The sequence below is a fragment of the Cetorhinus maximus genome, chromosome 5 (assembly GCF_964194155.1).
Source record: "Cetorhinus maximus chromosome 5, sCetMax3.hap1.1, whole genome shotgun sequence".
NCBI classification, from domain to species: Eukaryota; Metazoa; Chordata; class Chondrichthyes; order Lamniformes; family Cetorhinidae; genus Cetorhinus; species Cetorhinus maximus.
In genome coordinates this window covers 70,775,072-70,800,082 of record NC_135883.1, presented here as the reverse complement: position 1 = coordinate 70,800,082, position 25,011 = coordinate 70,775,072, and the positions used below count along the sequence as shown (strand labels likewise).

Genomic DNA, 25,011 nt, shown 5'->3' with positions numbered 1-25,011 from the left:
TGGAGAGAGAAACAAGGTTAATGCTTTAGATCTACAATATTCTGTCTGTGTTGGAAAAGGTTAGAGATGCAACAGAGTTTATGCAAGTATAGAGGCATAGTGAGCAGGGGAGAAATAACAAAAGGGAAGGTCTGAGATAGAGTGGAAGGCAGAAAACATTAATGGACAAATGGGATGATGGAGCAAGTCAAAAAAGGGGTAGTAATGGGACAAGCAAAGAGACAAAAATGGGTCCAGGTGAGCTGTAAATGGAAACAGCACAATCACCTGCTGTGCAAAGAATAGGAGTAGTGGTTATGATCCGAAATTCTTGAACTCAATGTTGAGTCCAGAAGGCTGTGAAATAGTGAAAATAAATATGAGGTGACATAGAAACATAGGCCTGAATTTCATGCTTGACGTGCGCATCAAGTTGGTGGGAGCGGAAGTGGATGTTGCAAACGTGATTTCACACTCGATGGCCAACTGAAGTCCGCCCGGCATGAAACGTGTCTTCTCAATGGTCGGGAAGGGCCAGGCAGGGGTAGGGACCTGTCGGGCGCTGGGTCCAATGGTGACCCAGTGGGTGCTTAAAACCGGCAGAGGCAGCTCCCTGAAGGTGGCCAGGGGAGAATCTTTGGAGTATGTCCAGGAAACTATTTCATTCAAACAATGGCCTCACCGGCAGCTGGAGACATCAGGCAGGAGGGCACTTGGCCCACCCATTTCTCGGATGAGTGCCTTGCAGTCCTTGTGGAGGAGGTTGGTGTCAGGTGGGACACTCTAGTACCCAGGGATGGCAAGAGGAGGCCGACACACCTGACCAAAAAAGCCTAGAAGGAGGTGTAAGCCGAGGTCAGCAGCCACAACTTTGTGCGGCGCACATGGGTCCAGTGCCGCAAAAGGTTCAATGATCTGCTGGACTTGGCAGGGTGAGTACTGAGTTGATATGGATCAGTGTGGAGAAGAGTTAAGGGCTAGCTATCTCCCCGTCAAACTCAGGGGTGTTAGAGTCTGAGTGCCAACTGTCATTGACACTGGGGCTGGCCAAGGTGGTGAGCCCTGGCTGCCTGGCCTGAGCGCCTTGCGGGTCGAGGGCTATGACTCGACTGTGCCCTGCAAGGTGTCGGACGGGTGGGCGGGGACAGTGGTGGTTTGCCAGGCTGCAATGGCAGTGCAGGTAGAGAGTGGACAAATCAATGTTACTCTGTCATTTCAGGTGAAGAGAAGCCATAACACCAATGAAAGAACTAAGACAGGTGGAGGTCCCCCAAACCTCCTCATCCTGATGAGGTACGAGATGGATGACTTGGAGCTGGAGTGCCACCACCCGCCTCGGTCAGCCTGCCGTGGAGAGGCAGAAGTCTCTGGCGAAGGTAAGGGTGCAGTGCACAGAGGTGAGAGTGTCAGATGGTGCAAACATTCTTGTGTAGTATCATCATTAATGGGACCCTCAAATCTGGAGTCCACATTGATCATTTAAAGATGATGGCACCATGATGCAGATCTCCATTGTCTCACCAGGGCACCTGGCATGCATGGTGACAGTGTGATGAGTTAAACTAATGACATATTATTGTTCTCCCCTAGAATCGCCAGCTCACCCACGAGTGCAGGACCCCGAAGAGCCACCCTTGATGCCAGAGGATCACTGGGCTTTAGATGCACCTGCGTCACGCCCCCTCTCTGAACCAAGCACCAGTGCAGATACCGCAGATACGTGGGCATTAGATCATCAGCTAGAATGTCAGTGCATAGCGGTGAGGGCACTTCACACTCGTTTGATGAGCAAGTGGAGGCAGAGAGTTTCCAGGGCGCTGGCAGTCGGAGGACTCCTGGAGACCAGGATCATGCTGATTGGAAGGCAGTTGATGAGTCGTCCATTAGGCGGCAGATGCTGGATGTCCAGCGGGATGTGCGTGAGGATCTGGCGGAGATCCATGAGGGTATGCGTGCTATGTTCTCTGTTGAGAGGAGAGGAGTCGATGCGGAGCCTGAGCACTGCATTGACCCTCATGGCTGAGAGCACTGCCTCATCCATTGAGAGAGTGGTGACACTCATGGAGAGGCAGCTCCAGGAACAGAAACAAGGGTTCCCGGGGTTGCACTCAGACCTGCAAACCCTCACACAGGCAATGCCCTCAGCTGGTCAATGCCAGTGTGGGAGATGGATGAGGCACCCAGTATCCCAGCTAGGTGCTCGTCCATCAATGGCGAGCAGGGAGGCCCAGAGCGACCTTGCGTTGGCGCATGAGCTGCTTGTTGTCTCTGCGGGCTCCTTTCAGGGCGCTCTGGATGACGGCTGCAGCTCCTCCGCTCCTCTGCCAGTGGCCGAGGCATCTGATGAGGCTGCGATGACTGGGGAGATGCCAGCCGTGGCCCCACTGGCCAGAGGACGACCGCCAAGTTAATCAAGGCCAACAAGACAGCAGATCAGCAGGCTGTCTCCAATGCCCCTGCCAGCGAGGGGGGCACAACAAGACACAGCACTCATAAACGTAAGTTTAAGGCACTATGAGCACAAGAGGGACTGTTCATGGGTGATCTTCTGTTCTGCCATGTATTGTTAATATGTTTACTGGTGTAGGCATTAACACCACATATAGTTATGTTCATTTGATGTGAGTGCCAACATGATATACATTTTGCTTTTGTCTTAATGGCATGAGTATTTGTCACTTGTTTTGTAGGTGCAGGGCACCCCAATAACTCATGTTGGATGTGAGTGGCTCTAAACTTTATTGCACAGGCATTGAGTAGAATTTGGGTTCAAAGGAAAGGGTCATTTCAGATATCCGGGATGGAGGCAGCAGCCCTGTGATGAGGTGGCAGCAGATCTTTGGCAGCCTAGCTGAAGGAGCAGTGGATCAATCCGTCCCTGGTGTCCCTGCCTTCCTGAAGGATACAAATATCTGCCTCCACGTCCTCACCATGCTCCTCACCATGCTCCTCTTCTGACTCACCACAAGATTCATCATTTATGGCCTGTGGAGCTGCGTCAAGATCCTCTTCCTCCTGTGGGTCTCCCCTTGCCAGTGCCAGATTGTGGAGAGCGCAGCATGCAACCACTATCAGTGACACCTGCTCTGGGGGGTATTATAGTGCTCCCCCTGAACGGTCCAGGCATCAGGAGTGCATCTTCAGAAGACCAATGGTCCCCTCTACTACCACCCTTGTGGAGGCATGACGCCTATTATAACGCTGCTCTGCCTCTGTCCTTGGGTGACGGAGAGATGTCATAAGCCACCTTTTCAACGGGTAGCCCTTGTCACCCAGTAGCCATCCATCCAGTTGGGCTGGAGTACTGAAGAGCCCCGGCACCTGTAAGTGTCTGAGGGTGTACGTGTCATGGGAGCTGCCAGGGTGTCTTGCACAGATTTGCAGAATCTTGCGTCTTGTGGTCACAAACTATCTGGATGCGCATCAAGTGGAAACCCTTCCTGTTGACAAAGGCACCCGACTAAACCACTGGCGCCTTGATGGCCACGTGTGCAGTCGATGGCACCCTGCACGCGGGGGATCCCAGCAATCGCTGCAAAGCCTCTGGCTCACTCAGCCTGGCTGGCCTCGAGCATACAGGAATTAATAAATGTCATTACCCACCTGAACACAGCATCAGCCACCAGCTTGACGCAACTGCAGACAGCTGATTGGGACACTCCACACAGATCCCCCACTGACCCCTGGAAAGAGCTGGAGGCATAGAAGTTGAGGGCCACTGTGAAATTCAGAGCCACTGGCATGGGGTGTCCACCCACACAGTTGGAGATAACCTCAGACTCAATCATCTGACAAATGGAGGTCACAGTGTCCCTGGAGAGGCGATGCACCTCGGACATGTTGAGGTAGCTGCAATGCTGCCTGTAAATTCTGGCAGCAGAATAGTGGCGTCTTCTGCAGCCCCTTCCACCTTGGAATACTTGTTGGCCCTGTACCCCTTGTGCCTGTGCCTCTCCTCCCACAGGTCGCTCCCCTGGAAGCTGCATTTGGACACCTGGCCTCCTCTCCCTTTTGCCCCTCTCTTCCTCCTCAGAGGGGGTGCCACCAACGGAGGGTAATAGAAGGCTGTCTGGTGCCTGGAAGGGTCCACATGATCAAAATCCTTCTGGAGCCTTGGAGACACTCCTGAGTCCTGAAATTGAAGCCTAGAAGTGCTAAGACTGAAGCTTAGAACAAAGATGAAGCTGTCAACTTCAAATAAGCAACTAGCAGCAAACTATCTCCTAAACTCCTCACTACTCACAATGGCAGTGAGGCTGAACCTTTTTAACCCGCCCTTGGATGAGGTTTTGTTAAAAGTGGGCTGCCCGCCTGCCCATTTTGCCTGTGCAATGAGCACGAAATCACATAGGCAAAGTAAAATCGGGATCAATTGCCTTTTTAAAGGCCTTAAGTGGCCCTCTAATTGTTGGCGTGGGCGGCTCCAACATACCCATTGAGCTTCATTGGAAAGTATTTTTCTAAATCATTATTTAATGGGAATGGGCATCACTGGCAAGGCCAGCATTTGTTGCCCATCCCTAATCACCCTTGAACTGAGTGGCTTGCTAGGCCATCTCAGGGGGCAGATAAGAGTCAATGACATTGCTGTGGGTCTGATTGTGGGCCAGGTCAGGTAAGGATGGCAGATTTCCACTCCTAAAGGACATTAGTGAATGATAGCTGTCATGATAACTGTTATTGAGACTAACTTTTAATTATAGATTTTATTCATTGAATTTAAATTCCACCAGCTATCGTGGTGGGAGGTTGAACCCATGCCCCGAGGGCATTAGCCTGGGCCTCTAGATTACTAGACCAATGACATTATCACTATGCCACCATCTCCCCTTAGGAGGCTAAGAACAGCGAAGTCAGAGGAGTGGAAGAGAATTAAATTGGCAAGCAACCAGGTTCATACTAGAAGAATGAATGGAGGTATTCAACATTGCAATCACCCAATCTGTGTTTGGTCTCTCCAAAGGTCATATTGTCGGTTTAAATGTGAATTTTATGGAATGTTTGACCAACCTTTTGTCGTCTTTACAAATGGGAACACACAATCATCTCACTTGTATGTGATTATGTTGAAATAAAATTGATGCAGTGTTGTTCTGGCTTTTTGTCTTTGTCAAATCAAAGAAAAGGTTTGCCAAAACACTTCTGGATTAGGGCGGTATTCTTTTTAAGATTTATGAATAGTTACAGTTAGAGTAGGCTGACCACTGAATGCTTTAAAGTGGAAATTAGTTGTTCTATGTCATTAATGCTACTTTGAGCAACCAGACAGAATCAGGGGAATGCAATAAAGATTCTGAGCAGCCTCAATCATGTTTAGCCATTTGTGTATTTTAAGATGGCACAGAACATAATGATTGGACTTGGGGAAATACATTCTTCCAAGATTTTTGCAGCTTTTTCCCTTAAGTTATGGTAGATGGGAGCTGTAACTCTGGTCAAAATTCACCCTGTACATAGATTCCTGTTAATTTTCTTAAACAGATTTATTATAAACTACCAAGCTATTTCACTGCGATAGTGAGGGCTTGCTGCACTATCAGAGGTAGCAATAATGCAACACTCCCTCTCAGATGAAAATTAAACCAAGGCACCATCTGCCTACTCAGATGGTTGCAAAAATCTCAAAGCGCTTTTCAAAATACTGCAGGACTTTCCCAAGTGTACTAGCCAACAACCCTCTCTTGACTAACATTATCAAAAACAACTTATCTGGCTATTTATGCTTTTGCTGTTTGTGAGACTTTGAAGTGTGCAATATTAGTTGTTGCATTTGTCCATATAACAGTGACTGCATCTCAAAAACAATTGACTTGTAAAACATTTTGGGGGATCCTATAGTATATGTAAGTGCTTCATATACATTAGTACATGCATTCTCATTCTTTAAGCTAAAGGATTGATCTAAAGCCTCTTGACTTTTGTGTACTCCTCCACGCATATCAGATTTCTGTCCATATGTCAGATGTCTGAATATTTCTGTATTTGCTGGCTGAATATTAACCCATTGTCAGACACTAATAACAAATATCTTCTCCACTGACTGCACTTGTTTTCCTTCAGGTAGCTGGCTCTGACTTCTGCAGGTTTGGACAGAAAATCTCTCAGATTAGGTCAATGTTTGAAAATGTTTGAAAACCACTGTTCTAGAGTAGACTCAACTCACTAATTAATTACAGCACACTGGTTTTATGTGTTAGAAGCAATACATGTTATCTCTTTGGTCATTTCTTTAGCTTACAACAGAATGGCCACATATACTACATTGGATGGAAGTCACTTGGAATTCTGGGAATCATTGATGCAAGTGAATGTGTGCCAACGTTTGGAGCAGGTAAATGGAGTTCTACTGTTCAATTTTACATAACCATCACTTAGAAAAAAAACAAAAGTGTTGTAAAATATAGCAGCATACTTTAAATTATCACCTTTCTCTAATAGATTAACTTTGGGGGCCATAGAAAAAGCATGTTATAGCAAAAGGTGGATTTTATATGGTTTCTCTCCATTTCAGTTGGAGTTTTGATACATCAAAGTTGTAGCGGAAGGCTAATATATCAAATTCAGTACAAGTTCTCTTAGTTCATTAAACAGCAAGTCAATAAAGTAGCAGCTTTGTCATGTCAGGAAGTCTTAAATTAGGCTAGCTTAACCTGAATCTGAGTTACAATAGTGTCGTACTGGTATAATTTGCAGTGCAATCCAAAGCAATCTCTATTATTGCTGAAAGAGAGACATGTTGCCATAAATCATAGGAGCAGAAGTAGGCCATTCATCTGCTCCGCCATTCAATGAGATCCTGGCTGATCTGACAACCTTCAACTCCACTTTCCTGCCTTTTCCCCATAACCCTTGATTCCCTTACTGATTAAAAATTTGTCTATCTCAGCCTTGAATATGCTTAACAACCCAGCCTCTACAGCCCTCTGCGGTAAATAATTACACAGATTCACTTTGAGAGAAGAAATTCCTCCTCATCTCTGTCTTAAATGGGTGCCCCCTTACTTGAGATTATGCCCTCTGGTCCTAGATTCTCCCACAAGGGGAAATAACCTCTCAGCACCTGCCCTGTCAAGCCTCCTAAGAACCTTAGATAAAGGCAAAATGCTGCAGATGCTGGAAATCTGAAACAAAAATAAAATATGCTCGGAAAAACTCAGCAGGTCTGACAGCATCTGTGGAGACAAAGACAGAGTTAACGTTTCGAGTCTGTATGACTCTACTTCCTCTGAAGAATAATATTTTGGTCGGCGGGCACATGCGAGAGTTGGTGGTGCACCCGCGACAATTAAGAGGCCAATTAAGGCCATTAATTTATCAATCAAGAGAGATACGTCGCTGCCCATCCAATGTTACAGTTGGCGGGTCGGCGAATTGGCCAGACGGCCTTTGCATTTTTGAGGAAACCTCATTCACGGGCAGGATGAAGTTTCCGATAGTCATTTAAAAAATTAAAATGTTTTGATAGAATTTTATTACTCTATGGCCAGACTTTTACGGTTGGTGTGCAGGCTCAGCAGGAGTGGGCAGGGGCGCTTGGGAAGCCAACCACTGCCCGCAATTGGCTCCGCACCGCGATTTTATGCAGGCGGGCTGATTAAGGCCTGGCCAGCGTAAGTGGCAACAGCGGGAAGGGGCGGGTGGGGGCGGGAGCCTAATGTCCACCAGGTCCAATGGCGACCCGGCGGCCACGGCAGCCATGCAAAGGCTGCCAGTGAAGCATGCGCACCTCATCATTGAGCTTGTTACTGGTGAACACGGCAGGTGGGAGGGCAGGTCGCCGGGGCAGTCGGCCCCGTGTTTTTCTGATGAGTGTCTCACTGCCCTCCCGGAGGAGGTGGCAGCACGCAGAGATATCCGTGTCCCCAGGGACGGGAGGAGGCGGCCCCCACCACCTCACCAAAAATGCCTGGGAGGAGGTGTCATCCAGGGTGAGCTCCCATGAAGTGGTGAGGCACACATGGGTGCAGTGCTGTAAGTGGTTCAATGATCCCCTACGATCGGGAGGGGTGAGTACTGTGCTGGCATGGGCCACTTAGCACAACAGTTAGGAGCTGCCCCCCACCACCGTCACCCCCCCAACCCTGGACCTCAGAGTTCTTAGAGTGTGAGTGGCAAATGTCAATGAGGCAGCATCTGGGCAAGGGGGTGAGCCCTGGCTGCTTGGAATGAGTTTCTTACGGCTCCAGGGTCACAAATCGGCTGAGCCCTGCGAGGTATTCCTCAGGTGGGTGTGGCCAGGCTGCAATGGCAATGCAGGTACAGGGTGGACTGATCAATGCCCCTCTCTCCTTTCAGGAGAAGACACCCCATAACAATGCCGAGAGATTGCAGACTGGCGGAGGACCACCCCACCTACTCATCCTAACTCGATATGAGCAGGAGCGCCTGGACCTGGAGAGGCACCATGCGCCTAGGTCAACCAGCCGCGGTGAGATTGGGGTGCCACAGGGAGGTGAGAATGCAGTGCACTGAGGTCAGAATGTCTGTAATAGCAACCATTCCACTGTAGTCTCTATATTGATGTGAGCCTCGAACATGGAATCCCCATTGATAATGGAAAGATGAGGGCGCCCTGATCCGGGTGCCAGGCAAGCACAGTAACAGTGTAATGATGTCAACTAATGACATGTCCATGCTCTTCTTTTCCGACTCACCAGCAGCCCATCGGGGTGAGGAGCCTGAAGGCCCACCACTGAGCCCAGAGGACAGCGACCATCGAAACACACCTGCATCACACCCTCTCAGCCAAACAGGCACCAGCGCAGATATCACCACCTCGGTGGGCATTACATCAGCTGCTAGTATCTCGGTGCACATCGGTGAGGGCACTTCAAACTTGCTTGAGGTGCAGGGGGAGGCAGAGAGTGCCCAGAGCGCTGGCAGTTGGAGGACTGCTGGAGACCAGGAACATGCTCAGTCGGGGGCTGATGATGTGCCTCTGGAGTCATCCCTGAGGCAGCAGTTGCTGGAAGTCCAGCAGGGTGTGCGGGAGGATCTGGCAGAGATACGTGAGGGAATGCATGCCATGGTCTCCGTTGTGGAGGAGTCCATGCGGAGCATGAGCAATGCAATGACCCTCATGGCCGAGCGCAATGCCTCCTCCATGGAGAGAGCGGTGACTCTCATGGAGAGGCTACTCCAGGGACAGAATCAGAGGTCCCTGGGGATGCACTCGGGCCTGCAAGCTCACACACTGACAATGACCTCAGGGGGTCAGTGTCTGTGTGGCAGATGGTTTGGCCACCCAGTATCCCAACTAGGTGCCCATCAATCAGTAGTGAGCAGGGAGGTCTGAAGTGACCTCACGTCAACACACGAGCTGCTTGTTGTCTCTGCGGGCTCCTCTCAGGGCACTCCGGATGATGGCAGCAGCTCTTCCACCCCTCTGACAGTGACTGCGGCATCTGATGAGGCTGTGGCAACTGGGGAGATGCCAGCCGTGGCACTGGCCTCTCCCTCCCAGGCGGGGCCAGCACAGGCTTCACGGGCCAAAGGACAACTGCCAAGGCCAACAGGACAGCAGAGTGAGCAGGCTGTCTCCATGCCAGTGAGGGGGGAGCACCTAGACATAGCACTCACAAGCGAAAACTTAAAGCACAACACGGGCTTATCACTGATGATATTTTTTTGCCCTACTTTTACGTTAAATGTTATTTGGTGTGATGGATAACACCGATTAATTTCATTTGTACTATGTATGTCAGGCACCACACCAGTAAATGTGTTTCTGTTCAACAAGACTCTGGGTGCTTCATTAGTTCTGCAGGTGAAGGGTAACCCATGATGTTATGAGTGACTTGTTTGTCATTGAACTTTATTGAAATGACACATAGTGCATGTTGTTCACCAAGTAAATGTTCCTGTCAGGTATCAAGTATGGAGCCTGCAGCCCTGGCATGTGGTGGCGTCTGTTATTTGGTAAGCTAGCTGAAGGAGCGTTGGATCAAAGCGTCCTGGGTGTCCCTGCCTCCCTGCAGGTTGCCCAGGTCAGCGTCTATCCCCTCAGTGTTCTCCTGACCGTGCTCTTCCTCGGACTCACTACTGGACTCATCGTCTGTTGCCAGAGCAGCTGCATCAACATTTTCTTCCTCCACTGCGTTCCCCCCTTTCCAGCGCCAGATTGTGGAGAGCACAGCATGCAACCACTATCAGTGGCACATGATCTGGGGTATATTGCAGTGCGCCCCCTGAGCGGTCCAGGCATAGGAAGCGCATCTTGAGAAGACCTATGCCTCTCTCTACCACAGCCCTTGTGGTGCCGTGGCTCCTATTGTACTGCTGCTCAGCCTCTGTTCTGACGTGGCGAAGAGGCGTCATTAGCCACATTTTGAGGGGATAGCCCTTGTTACCCAGCAGCCGTCCATCCAGCCAGGCCGGAGCACTGACGAGCCTCGGCACCTGGGTGTGTCTCAGGATGTAAGCGTCATGGGGGCTGTCTGGGTACCTTGCACAGACTTGTAGAATCTGCATCCTGTGATCACACACTATCTGCACGTTCATGGAGTGGAAGCCCTTCCTGTTGACGAAGGCACCGGGCTCACCTGCTGGTGCCTTGATGGCTATATGTGTACAGTCTATAGCACCCTGGACACGGGGGAAGCCAGCAATGGCTGCAAAGACTCTGGCTCGCTCTGCCTGGCTGGCCTTGTCTATGCGGTAGTGAATGAAAGTCAATGTACACATGAACAGAGCGTCTGTCACCAGCTTGACACAACTGTGGACAGCTGATTGGGAGACTCCGCAAAGATCACCCACCGAGCCCTAGAAAGAGCCGGAGGCATAGAAACTGAGGGCCACTGTGATCTTCAGCGCCACTGGCCTGGGGTGTCCACCCACACAGTTGAAGCTGATTTCAGGGCCAATCATCTGACAGATGGAGGTCACTGTCTCCTTTGAGAGGCAGAGCCTCCTTCAGCATTGCACCACAGGCATATTGAGGTAGCTGCATCGCTGCCTGTAAACCCTGGCAGCAGAATAGTGGTATCTTCTGTGGCCCCTTCCGCCTTGGACTTCCCGCTGACCCTGCCCCCCCTTGTGCCTGTGCCTGTCCTCCCACAGGTCGCTCCCCTAAAGGCTGAAAAGAGACGCCTGGCCTCCTCCCCCGTCTGGCTCTCTCTTCCTCAGAGGAGGAGGTGCCTCCAGGAGAGACCACAATCCCCACTCCCAGGGTAAGGGAAGGCTGTTTGATACCTGGAAGGCCCCAAGTGTTATGATTCCTCCATAGTCCTGAACTGAAGCCTCTTATTTCAAAGCAGCTCTGAAGCGAAATGAAGTTGTCCTGTTCACACAAGCAAGTAGCAGCAACTTATAAGCTAAAGTACAAACAACTCGCATTAGTGAGCCCACTCACCCCTCTTATCCCGCCCATGGATGAGGTTTTTGAAAATGTGGCCTACCTACCTTGCGCCCATGTGATGCCCTGACAATCGCACGGGCTATGTAAACTCCAAGACAATTGGCGTCTCAAGGGCCTTAACTGGCCCATTAATTAATGGCGGGCGCACTTCTGTGTTCATTGCACGTCTGCCTAGCACAGTATCGCGAGGGTGCGCGGTTACGTCGGGATGCACGTCTGATGTCATTGCACGTCATATTACGCTCGGGCGTGTCGGGCACGCGCCTGCACACCCAACGTAAAATTCTGGCCTATATGTTCATGTCAGGGAGTCTGATGTGGGGACATTTTTCTTTTCAGAATTTCAAACTCTTTATTTTTGTATTTAAAATTCTTCAAATCCCTGAGACAGCTCTCTGCCTTCAGGGAGCTTTCATTATGTGCTCCCCCACGCCTGTGCAGGCTTCAGCGCTCGCCCTCCTCCCACCCCCACCCCGGCAGCGTTGAGCCTTTCAGCGCACATTTCACGCTGGCTGGCCGTTAATTGTCCAGCCAGCCTAGCGACACTTCCCTATTTTTATGCTCCATCCTTTTGAAATAAAGGCCAACATTCCATTTGCCTTCCCTGTTACCTTGCTGTAGCTTTTCATCTTGCACTCATCAGGACCAAGGCAAGAATGTCACATTTCAAATGATCACAATAATTTATACTGCAGGAGAAAAGGTTGTTTATTTGTTGGCAAATCAGCTCTGATTGGATAAGGCATTACAATTGAGAAAGCCATGGGGAACTATAGGCTCCTCATACTTCAAGTCATTCAAAGAAAGCTGTCATGAAGATGTTAATGTATATAATGTTACTGGAAATTATTTTTAAATTGGACTTGTAGTAGGGTCTGTGTCCGTGGGCGTGTGTGTGTTTCTTAGCTGGATTAAAACCAGCCAGCCTGGGTGCTTTGATGTATAGTAGTTTGAAATAAACGTAAGACTAGAAGGTAAAGAGTACTTTTGCATTTTTTTGAATAAACCATTCAAAAGAAGGGAGTGAAATCCTGCACCTAGCTAGGAGACACCAAGCAATATATTGCTAATAAAATTGGTGCTATGAAAGAGGTTTTATTGTTAGAAGAGATGGAGTTCAAAGACCTAGTGATACCATAAGAATTTACATTCAAAGGGAAAGCTAGGTATAACCTGAGAGGAGTTTGTGTGTGCAGGTCAGAGGCATGGAAGATCTAAATTGCCTGTAAGCCTTACAACTGTCTGCAAAGGAACCAACTGAAAGGAACCTCATTTTGAATTTGTAAGATAAAATGTGCTTTGCCTGGTGTTTGTTTAAAGTCTATGGGTTATTGTTGCCTTGGTGAAGATTTACCTGGGAGTGATTAATTTGGGGATTTGTTTAAAAGTTGTTATGGTAGTAATTTGTAGACGTATATGTGTTTAATATCTTGTTAACCTAATAAAAGTTTAATTTAGTTTATATAAAAAACTTCGAGTTCAGAGCCGCATCTCAAACATACCAATTGAAAATATAGGTTATGAAAGGAGAGGAAGCTAGCTAGAAATGTAAAAAACAGATATCAAGAGTCTCTACAGGTATTTAAACAGGAAAAGAGGAGGTAAAGTGAGTGTTGGTCCTCTAGAGAGTGAGAATGGGGAGTTAATAGTAGATAATAAGGAAATGGCAAATGAAATGAACAAATATTTACTTCTGTCTTCACTATAGAGGATACAAAAAACATTCCAGTAATAGCTGTAAATCGGGAGGTGAGGGGAGAGAGGAACTTGGTGAAATGACAATCACCAGGGAAGCAGGACTGAGCAAACTGATGGAGCTGCGGGCTGACAAGTCTCCGGGTCCAGATGCGTTACATCCTAGGGTCTTAAAAGAGGTGGCTAATGAGGTAATAGATGTGTTGGTGTTAATTTTCCAAAATTTCCTAGATTCTGGAAAGGCTCCATCAAATTGGAAAGTAGCAAATATAACCCCTCAATTCAAGAAGGGAGGGAGGCAGAAAACTGGAAACTATAGGCCAGTTAACTTGATGTCTGTCATGGGGAAGGTGTTAGAATCAATCATTAAAGAGGTTATAGCTGGGCACTTAGAAGAGCTCAATGTAATCGGGAAGAGTCAACATGGTTTTATGAAAGGGAAATTATGTTTAGCCAATTTATTAGAGTTCTTTGAAGGAGTAACATGTGCAGTGGATAAAGGGGAGCCTGTAGACATACTGTACTTGGATGTCCAGAAGGCATTTGATAAGGTGCCACATCAAAGGTTATTGCAGAAAATAAAAGCTCAGTGTAGGGAGTAACATATTAGCCTGGATAGAAGATTGGCTGGCTGGCAGAAAGCAGAGAGTATGCATAAATGGGTCTTTGTCTGATTGGCAGGATGTGACGAGTGGAATCCCGCAGGGGCCTGTACTGGGGCTTCAATTTTTAACAATTTACATCAATGACTTAGATGAGGGGAGCAAAGGTATGGTAGCTAAATTTGCAGATGACACAAAGATAGGTAGGAAAGTATGCTGTGAAGAAGACATAAGGGTTTTGCAGACAGATATGGATAAGTTGAGTGAGTGGGCAAAAATCTGGCAGATGGAGCATAATGTGCAAAAATGTGAAATTCTTTGCTTTGGCAGGAAGAATAAAAAAGCAGAGTATTACTTAAGCGGAGGACATCTGCAGAATTCTGAGGAGCAGAGGGATCTAGGTGTTCTTGTGCATGATTCATAAAAAGTTAATATGCAGGTACAGCATGGAATCAAGAAGGCTAATGGAATGCTATCCTTTATTATGAGAGGAATTGAACATAAAAGTGAGGCTCAAAAGCAAAAAATGCTGGAAAAACTCAACAGGTCTGACAGCATCTGTGGAGAGAAAAACAGAGTTAACGTTTTGAGTCCGTATGACTCGTCTTCAGGGCCGTATTCATATACTTGATTGAAGCATACAAGATCCTGAACGGCCTTGACAAGGTGGACATGAAAAGGATGTTTTCTGTTGTGGATGCTGTCCCAACGGCACAGCCCCCACTTTTCCCAATACTGGTTCCAGTGCCCCACAAACAGGAACCCACTTCTCCCACACCAGTCTTTCAGCCACATACTCATCTCCCTATCTTTATGTACACTATGCCAATTTGCACGTGGCTCAGGTAATAATCCAGAGATTATAACCTTTGAGGTTCTACTTTTCAATTTAGTGCCTAGCTCCTTAACTCTCTATTCAGAACTTCTTTCCTAGTTCTACCTATATCATTGGTATGATGACTGGATCCTCCCCATCCTACTGCAAGTTTCTCTCCAGCCCTGAGCAAATGTCCCAAACTCTGGCACCAGGTAGGCAACAAAACCATCTGGACTTTCGATCTTTGCTACAGAAAACAATGTCAATTCCCCTCACCATACTGTCCCCTACTACCACTACATTCCTTTTTTGCTCCCTCCACTTGAATGACTCACTGTACCAAGGCGCCATGGTCAGTTTACTCACCCACCCCGCAGCTCCTGCTCTCATTCAAACAAGGTGAGAGAATCTCAAACCTGTTGGACAATTGCAGAGGCTCACACCCCTGCACTCCTGCCTTCTGGGTCCTCTTACCTGCCTCACTCGCAGTCACACCCTTGACCGTTGACCAAATCAGAGGACCCTGTCCTAAGTGGTGCGATTGTCTCCTGGTATAAAGCATCCAGGTAACTTTCCCCCTCACTGATGTGTCACAGAGTCTGCAGCTCAGCCTCCAGCTCAATGACTCTGAGCTGAAGTTCCTCAAGCCACAAACACTTACTGCAGACGTGTTTGCCCTGGGTCACAATGTTATCCAGGAGCTCCCACATACTGTAACCTTGACACATCACCTGTCCTGCCATCCTTAATATGTTTTAAATAATTACTTAATTATATTAATCACTTATTTATGTTGCTTTCTTATATATATTATTAGCTTCACCACCAAGTTGTGTACTATTTTAAACCTTAGGGATAAAATAGAACTTAGCCACTTACCAGATACTCACCAAACAGCTAGTTCCTTTCCCTGTAGGAGAGCAAAAACCAATTTCTACAGGATGAGAAAAAAGAAACATGCAGCTCCTCCCACCCCGCCCCCCCACCCCACAGAGGGATTCGCCCAAGTGCAGGCTGCAATTGATCCCACCCATATCTGAAAGCATTGTCACATTTATCAACAGAAATGGATTTCATTTGCTTAATGTACAGATAGCGATTGATGCCAGCCTTTTCATTCTATATGTCAATTCATGCCATTGAAAAGCAGCCATGATTCTTTTATTCTCAGGCAATACAGGATACCAGCACTGCTCAGCAAGAGCGCAGTGTTACAATGGCTCAAGGGAGACCACTGGTACTTGTTTCATGACTGATGAATCTTTTCTGTCACACAAGGACAGAGGATGAAAAAAGATGCAATGAAGCAGAATGCTACACAAATAATAGTTGAGCAAACCATTGATATTCACATTTCTCAATTTTGTTGAATGGATAGATTAGGAAGTGCCCCACAGTGCAGTCCAGCATATGGGACAGAATTTTTCCACACATGTGCCCTCTACGCCTTAAACCTCCCCCACCACCTCTTTATTCCTCTCCTATCCTTCTTTTAACAACCTCCCCCTCCCCCCATGCAGACCCTCACTGCCAAACAGTTCCTCCTGCTGCCTGCCACCTGCAGCTCGATGATCCAAGTCCATGGCGAAGTTACTGGAAGTGGGTCCTAAGCCTTGATAAAGGCCCTGGCATGTCCTCCAACTGGCATCAAGGACTATTGGTCATAAGGGTGGTGATTCCTGTCAGGCCTTCATCTGCATCCCATTAGTGGGATGTAAATCAGTTTCACGCTGGCTTCTGGCAGGAATCATGACCCACCATGGCAGACAGTAGCAGAAGACCTTGCCATCATTTCGTGATGGCATGAAACTGATTTTTGGATCTCGAGCCGAATTCTCCTACCCCTGCCTGCCATTGAACCCGCTGATGGGGGCATGGAAGAATTCCACTCATGGTTTCAAGTAGCTTCCTACATTCTCCACACTTTGGCCATTACAACAGAAAGAGGCCTTCCATTTACATTGGGGAAGTGGAAGAATTAGGGTTTATTGCTTCCCCGATCATGAGGAAGCCCAGGCGAAAGGCGGTGACATGAAATAAACAAGTACCAGCAGCACATAACATCATGCATAAAATCTAAATCTACTCATTTCAGTAAAAAGGCTGCACTCATCTTCAGAACAGAAAAGTAATGGGCCGGGATTTTCCAGCCCTGCCCAGCACTGGGACCTTCAGTGGAGTTTTGGATAACTCACTGCATCCCCCGTGGTAGGACCAGAAAATCCCGACCATTGACTAATCCTTGCCTTGTTCTCAGATAACCATATACCTCTAATATCCTTTCAAGGAGAAGACACTTGCAAACGTGAACCACTAAGTAAGAAAGATAACAAAAGATTTTAATTGAAGTAATATGCAAACACCACTAAATTGCAAAAGATTTACATGTCATCTCTCATATTGTGTATTCATTAGACTTTACTACTAACCACCACTACTGTTGCTGATTCTTAACACTGTGACTATTTCTCACCATGCCGAATGTAATTTTTTTATGTGACCCTAACCTTTTGCTTCCATGTAGTGCTACCGAAGTGTCAAGATGTTCACAAGTTTATGACTGGTACCATACCAATGGATCCCTTTAAGATTTAGAAGACACTCATCTCAGTGTTGTTGATGCCCTTACAGAATATACTTTCATTATGATATCGCTCATGCATCATGTGTGTATACCAGACACGGTACAGAAGCTTCCTCCTATGCTGGTTTTGGGGGAATGCAGCCACATTCTCAGTATCATAGAAATAGTGACTTCTGTGACCATCTTTTACAGTCCACTAGTGCTGGACCTGGGCTTTTTTCGTCCATGAGAAAACATGCCAAATAGTTCCAATTAAGTCCCAAAACACTGAGCTATGATCTCCAGGGCTTCCATGGGAGTTGATGCTGCCATTCCAAAAGCAGCAAATGACCTTAAGCACCTTCTCTTGATGTCTTGATGCTGCAGATATCTCCTAGATTGCCACACTGACCAAAGTGCTTTTCATGTCCTGCCATATCTCCTTCATGGCACTGCTGATGTGGCTCTTGGATTTCTCTCATTTATCCGTGCTCTCCAGACAAGAGGAGACCGTCTCCATTGCTTTCTTAAGAGATTTACGGCCCAGAATGGTAGATAAAGACTGGACCCCTGAAATATTGGCCCTTGAGCCAAAAGCAGTCACTTTTGCCCCCTCTGGGATAGACAGCTGCTTTGATATCATTCTCTAAAATAATTTGAATCACATTTATCTGCCTTTTTCCCATATCCCTTTATCCCCTTTTCTTCATACATCTATCCAGTCTAATCTCGAATAATTATACTTTTTCTGTGTCAACCTCTAAACCGCCACAGAGCCACATGATAAAGTAAGATGGGGAGAAACTGTTTCCACTAGCAAGAGGGTCAGTAACCCGAGCTTATAGATTTAAGGTAATTGGCAAAAAAATCCAGGGATGGGGGATTTAGGAGGTTTTTTTAATATAGTATATTGTTATGATCTGGAATGCACTACTTGAAAGGTGGTGGAGGCAGATTCAATTTTAACTTCCAAAAGGCTTATGGGGAAAGAGCAGGGGCGTGGGACTAATTGGAAACCTCTTTCAAAGGGCTCCTTCAGCACAGACAGGATGGTCTGAATGGTCTCTTTCTCCGTTGTGTGATTCTATACTTTAGAAAGGAAAATACCATTTTTCACAGGTAAATGACTGAAAAACCTTTCTCATCGCAGAAGTATTGCAATCACATTCATTTTTATTGCAGATTTCAGTCATGTTCGTGGTTTCATAAACAATGGTTTTAAAGAAATGGCAAACAATGATGGAGATATCTCAACACTGGTAGGTGTCTTAAGTTTATAGATCATATTCCAATTGAAGAGCCAAAAGGGCTTATTTTCACTTGGTCAAATCAGCTTTACGAGTTGGGAACAATCTCAAAATGGATCAATAGACTTCCTGCCCCTTTCTCATCCGCACTCCATCCACAAGCGTTTTTAAAGGAATCCGGTAATAGATTCTTTTAATATGCAAATTCCAATCCTATGATGTACCTAGGATCCACTGCCATTTTAGGATACAACTGTAATCGTGTGTGGGCTGTGAATCCTCCAACCGGATTTACCAGTGCTACAGCCGCGTAATGATAATGACCTAGAAAGTTAGGATTTTAATTATTATTGCTGGAGCTGGATAAGCAGGAATGTTTCTTCATACCCCTCAAAAATGATCCGGTCTGCTGCCTCACCAAACCTACCCCCGCTCTCACCCTCGGTAATTGCAACACCCCACCTTCCCAAGACTTATTTTACTCAAGGAAAGTACTTAACTGTCACCCAGGCGCTCTCAGTCATTCAACATTGTATCAGTCTGAATCAGATGCCGTGTCAGGATGTCCGTTTGGTGCATTCCACTAGTTGCTCACTGGAAAGTTAAAATCTATCACATTATATTTTGATGACCGTGATTTTAAAAGCTGCAATTAATATTTAGTTCATTAGAGAATTATTTACATAGCTGTTAATATTAAATTATTGTTGTATCATAATATGATGAATACAAATTACTTTAAGAATTTAAGCAACATAGTTGAAATGTCTCAAGTAGCAAGTAGATGTTAAAAAAAGGTGTAACTTGCATTTATAAAGCATCTTATTATTGTCACAACTCACTGGGGATAGTGCGCTGTAACATCAAGCTCCACTGTTCCCCTAGCAGCAACAAATGTGAAAAGTTTGACCAAACCACCAGATTGCCCCAATTCTACCTAACTATTTAATTTAGATTAACAGAATATGAGCACCAGGTTTGTAAACTTAATAAGTAAATAACTGTTTATTGAACAAATTGTCATTAACTGGTGGCAACAGGAAGAAATATGAACTGCTAACTTCTAACTCAAAAACTTAAACTCTACCCATTCTTAAACCCCCTATACACAAGCACACACATAGGGCAAATTCTTCTGCTCGGCGTGCGGGGGCGGGCCCGACACACCGATGTATAAAATGACGCACGATGACATTGGGTGTGCATCCCGACGTCATCGCGCGCCATTGCAATATTTCGTTCGGTGGGCACGCAGCCGACTCCGGCGCGCGCCCGCCGAAATACAAACGGCCTATTAAGATCATTAAATAATCAATTGAGCCTCTTGAGAACACTGCCCATCCAACTGTAAGGTTGTCGGGCAGGTGGAAAACCCAAGCGGCTTTGCATTTTTCAGGAAACCTCTTCCACAAGCAGGATCGCAGGCAGCAGTTGGCTCTGTGCCTGCTCCCGCCCAGCCCACCCACCATAGGAAAAATCCTGGCCATAAGACACACAAAACATGGATTTTAAGAATGAGATAAAACAGTTCAATAGCACCAGTCCGGAGTACAAGATTAGATGGGTTGATTTTAATTGATGTCTTCCAAAGTCCTTGCAGTTTGTTGTTGATGACACAAGGTTGCCTCCTAGCACTTTCAGCCTGTGGTTTACTGGTTGAAAAACTTGCTTTTCAATGTCTCTACTGATGATTTTTCCCCTTTTCCTCTTGACAGGGGTTTTCAGAGAAAGCAGGTTTCAGAGATGTGAAGGACAGCCAGCTAGCTATTATGGCAGAATTGCTGTAGTCTTACAAACACAGCAGAGAGAGGATTCAGGTCTTCCCTCTTTGCAGGCTAGGAGCTGTTCTGTCTGCATTGTTACTACACAGAACCCTGGTCGCCTGGTCAGGAGCCAATTAAAATGCTGTCATCAGGCAGTTCCTCCTAGTCCAGAGCTCCTTTCCAGAACTATCCTGTTCTCTTATGGCACACTATGTTCCAGGATAGCAACATGGTCGATATTCCTCATCCTGCTCCAGTGAACATGTCTTTCAACTGCAGCCGTGGTAGTTTTTAAAGCCACAGTCCAATTTTAAAGCCACAGTCCAAGAAAAATAAAAATAGGTTCTTTCCATTATATCACTCAATATGTCTCAAATGAATAATCAATGAATATAATGAATAATCATAAGTGCAGTTAGATCAAAGCAAAAAACGGCATCCATTTGGTATACAGCGATGTCTCACAAGTAGCAATGAGATAATTAACTAGTTAGTAGACATTTAACAGGGTTGCTGGAGGGGGGAATGTTGACTTGGAGAACTCCTTGCTTTTCTTTGAATATTGTTTCTGGGTATTTATTATCTCATCCCAGGAAGAGCACCTTTGACAGAACAGCATATTTTACTGATGTGCATACCTGCTTCTGCGGCTGGGTATAGGGTTCCCAACTTCTGCTTTCAGTGAGCGTCTACTGGAATAGACAATGTCAACTGAGCATCGCTACTCATGACTTAGGAGAAACGCTCAAGCAAAATGGACTCATGGATTTATGGCGTATAAATTCAAAATGAAGACTTTACCTTAAAAAAGAAAAATGGACACTTTGTTTATAAAACCAAATGTAGTTGAGAGGTCAGGTGACCCTTCTTTCTTTCCTGTCAATGTACATGGAACTACACGTCCCTGGACCTAGCCTTCAAGTCTGGGCAATACATTAGAATGCAAACAAACTGTTGAGACATCTCATTGAGAAGTCATAAAAATGCAACCTGTGAATTAATGACTGCCCCTATCCAAATAATTAAATAAATTTGTTCACAATACTTCTTGCAGGCTTATTGGCTTCAGAGATGAATTGCAAAGAATGGGTGTGAAAAAACCTTATTCTATCACAATGATATGTGAACAGGTGAAACTCACACCCTATTGTTTGAAAATGGTCAAGTCGTCAAGGACTATTTAAGAGGACAATGAAAAACAGATACTCTGGTCACATGATAAGAAACTGGGTGCTGAAGGAATCTGGATTGACTTCTAAGTATAACTCTGTGAATATAACTGTCAGCCTGCTGTTCACCTCCGGGACAGCTGTCCCAATTTTGGCACAAGTCCCTAGATGTTAGACTGGGATGGCTATGCCTTTACTGTATCTGAATACGATGCCTTGATCGCATCTAGCATGGCCTGTCTGTTTTATTCTTATCGAATTTTGTTGCAGTTTTGATATAACTCATGGCTTGCTAGGCCATTTCAGAAGCAGTTGTAAGAGTTGATCGCATTGCTGAAGTCACACGTCAGCCAGACCAGCTAAGGAGAGCCGATTTCCAGGACATCAGTGATAAAGATGACATCCCAGTAGTTTCATAGTCACCTTTGCTGAAAGTAGCTATTTATTTCAGATTTATCCAATTAATTAACTGAATTTAAATTCCCCAGCTGCTGTGGTGGCATTTATACACATTGTCCTGAATCATTAGTCCATGTCCCTGGATTCTTGGTCATAACATAACCACTATGTTACCCTACCTGTATCAGTCCATGAAATGGCCAATTTCCTTCCAACACCCCATAAATTTCCAAGGTGAAACTTATATGGACTTTGTATGGATTTTTAAATTTTACCTGCATTACTCACAATTTCTAATCACATGTTTTAAATACTTTAAAAAAAATAGGGACCAGAATTTGCCATCTCACATGAAGATTTTCTGAAGAATGTGCTTCCCACAATCTGCAAGAATGACACTGTTGTTTTCATCTTTACTTTGGATGGTATGTAATAAAATTATTCACAATAAAATCTTGATATTGTTGTATGTCTCATACACTCTAAGAACCTGTTTTTTTGTTCTTTTGAAGAAAGTGAAGTTTCAGCGATTGAGAAAATTGCACATCAGGTCAAGGTGTCAACAGTCAACTTGTTTGCAATCTCGCATGGAACAACATGGCAATACATGCCAGTAAGTAACCATGTGTTACTAATCTAGTGTTTTGTCAATGTAGTGAATATTTAAAGAATATCCCACTACTTTAACAGAATTATGTGGTCCCAGATATTTGTAATTTTGTAAACTCTTGTTCAGACCTGACTGAAAACCTAGCAAAGTTAAATATTTGTTTTCTGACTAAGGACTTGTAATTAGGGGAGGTAAGCCTCAAATACTTAATTTTGCCTCCCTTCAAACCAAACAAAAATTAAATTCAGAGCAGCCAAGTAATCTTACTCACCAAGATTAAACCTCTGGTATATTTGCTTTAATTTCAAAAATATTTACAGAAGTCATGTTGTACCACTTGCTGAATTGCATATTGTTATTGTAACCTTGAGGCTGACATTGATGCCACAAGAGGAAATAGTAATTCGATTCCAAAATGTAACTCCATCAAATTGCATCACATCAAGGAGGAGAAACATCACTAAGTATCTGTGACTAACATCAAATATCAGACATAACCCATGTTTGGTGCCTCACGGAAATATAGAAGGGCACCTTGGTAACTTGGGCAAAAGGACACCATTAGGTAATTATACAGTAAAGTAAGACCCTCCATTTCGCACAATTTAGTCTGGTGATTATTATTCCGTAAGTAGAAGGACCAAGGGAAAAAAAAATCACACATCATATGTAATGGGAGCAGATAATGTTATAAGAAAAAATGTTTTAATTGGCTAACCTCTCCTTAGGGGTGGGGAAGGGGTTGAAGGGTGAGGGTGGTTCATGACTTAGGCCCAACCTTCATGGGCCCCTATTTCCGCTGGAGTACTGGCCAGTACTTCCAATTTTTACTAGGTTTACCAGCCACTACTCTTTTACCAGACCTCTGACAGGTCAAGGCCACAGGAAGCCCTAATGGAGGCAACTCCCACCCCCAGTCCCAACCCCTCTGCATCCCTGGCCTTTAAGGAATAGACAGAAACTGTAGCTAAGACTCAGCATTTATGCAAACCACAGTATAGTTTTCAGCCCTCCGATCGCACTCCCACTGAAGCTGTAACAGGACTGCAGTAGAATTTCATCCTCAAATATATTACATCATTTTCTGAAGGGAAATTACCAAGTGTTTTAAAATTAGAATCATTTTTCAAAGTTTGTTAACTGAATCGTAGTTCAACTCAAGTGGATTCTACAGTTCTCCTGAACTTTTACTTCACTACACTGATTTGAAAATATAGTTATGCTGAATCAACTGACAAACAGGAAAAACTGGTAGCTAAATATGCATATCCTGTATCTTCCTGTAAACTGCTATTACCAGACTTCACATTGTATCACAACTGTAATGTAGAAATTCAACTACCACATTTTAGAGAGCAGGCAAATAGATTAAAATTGATAAAATTGAACAGAGGTTTCATTATGCAAAAAGGTTAGTGGAAGTGAATATAAGTTTATGTTGTGTATTACATCAAGCCACTGTAAGTAGCCATTGTTGAACTAACTTAATTTACACCTCCCCAACAGAAACAGAGGGCAGTAGAAAGCCAGCTGTAATATGCTACACTCACTCTCCACTTAAAAAACAACTTATACATTGATATGTAAATAGTACATGAACATAACTTCCCAGAATAAAATATGACTAAACCAACATAAGCAATACCTGAAATTTAACAGATTAGGTTGCAAATTTGTTGTTGCTGTAATCAAGAGTAATTTGCATGTAAAAATGATTTTCTTTAACATCAATATATCTTTAAAAAAAACTGTCATCATTTGACATTAAGTGACAATGAAAAGAACAATTTCCTTCTTCTTCCTTCCTACATACTTTCAATTAATCTACCTGTTTTCTTTCTCTTTCTGTCTGTGTTCTTCGTCCATTTCCATTAGCTTGACTTTGGTCCCTCAACATTGTTGACTGTATCAACCTGAACTTTGACTACCACTTAATATTAGGGGCAGCGATAATGGTTGGTTTGACCAGACCCTGGCTCACTTGGTAGACCCAAGACCTATCACTTCATAGACCCTGATCTATCGGTAGACTCTATGATACCGGCAAACTTTAAGTTTTGTTGTGACTTTCACTTTCTTTCTGACTTTAATTTTGGACTGCAGGGGGAATTTGGACTACAGGAGGTTTATCATACTCTCCTTTTGTCTGAATTCCTCTTTCAAGCAAATGATCTAGATGACACTTATGGAGTTTCTCTCCAACCTTCACTAGATGTGTGAATGCACCTAGCCTCTTCGCAACAACTCCAACCATATGCTCCTTCTTATCATCTCAGTGGCTTTTCTGATCATCTGAACTCTCTAAGTTCATGTCTGGTATTTCAGAACACACCTTCACTTAGCCTTCTATTTCTGTTACTTTGCTATTGATGTCAGATTTAAGCAAACTAAGGCCTGAATTTTTGCACAAATGGAGAGGCTCTCTGCGCGAAATGTTGGCAGAGGCCCGAATCTGGAAGTCGCAGCCTGAGCCTGGACTCCACCATTTTCGCAATGGTGGAATGGAGGCAGATTATAAATCGCACATCTGTGGTTCATGAAGGCAGCTGTCCATATAAATCAGCAGCTGACTGCAGTCATGTGATTTTGGTAAGGCAAGTGCCTGAAACCCAAAGCGTGCAGATTAGACCTGCTAGAAGCAGGTCTGAACAGAGGCACATAGGAGCAGGAGTAGGCCAGTTGGCTCATCGAGCTGTGAATTCCTTGTGAATTCATTGGATAGGCAGGTAACGCTTTTGCAGAAATAAAGTATCCCTTTGGGTATGGGGCGGAATCATCCCAGATTTGCACTAAGTGTGGTAGCGAGCAGGT

General features: G+C 45.2%; 1 protein-coding gene across 1 annotated transcript in view; it reads left to right on the top strand.

The window, feature by feature from the left end:
- The window catches only part of gckr (glucokinase (hexokinase 4) regulator), a 95,212-nt gene that overhangs the window by 37,206 nt on the left and 32,995 nt on the right, over positions 1–25,011 (top strand). The window contains exons 12-15 of the mRNA XM_078541988.1: positions 6,213–6,310; positions 18,195–18,271; positions 21,919–22,015; positions 22,103–22,203. Of these exons, the coding sequence (XP_078398114.1) occupies positions 6,213–6,310; positions 18,195–18,271; positions 21,919–22,015; positions 22,103–22,203 (373 nt within the window). The remainder of the gene's footprint in view (positions 1–6,212; positions 6,311–18,194; positions 18,272–21,918; positions 22,016–22,102; positions 22,204–25,011) is intronic.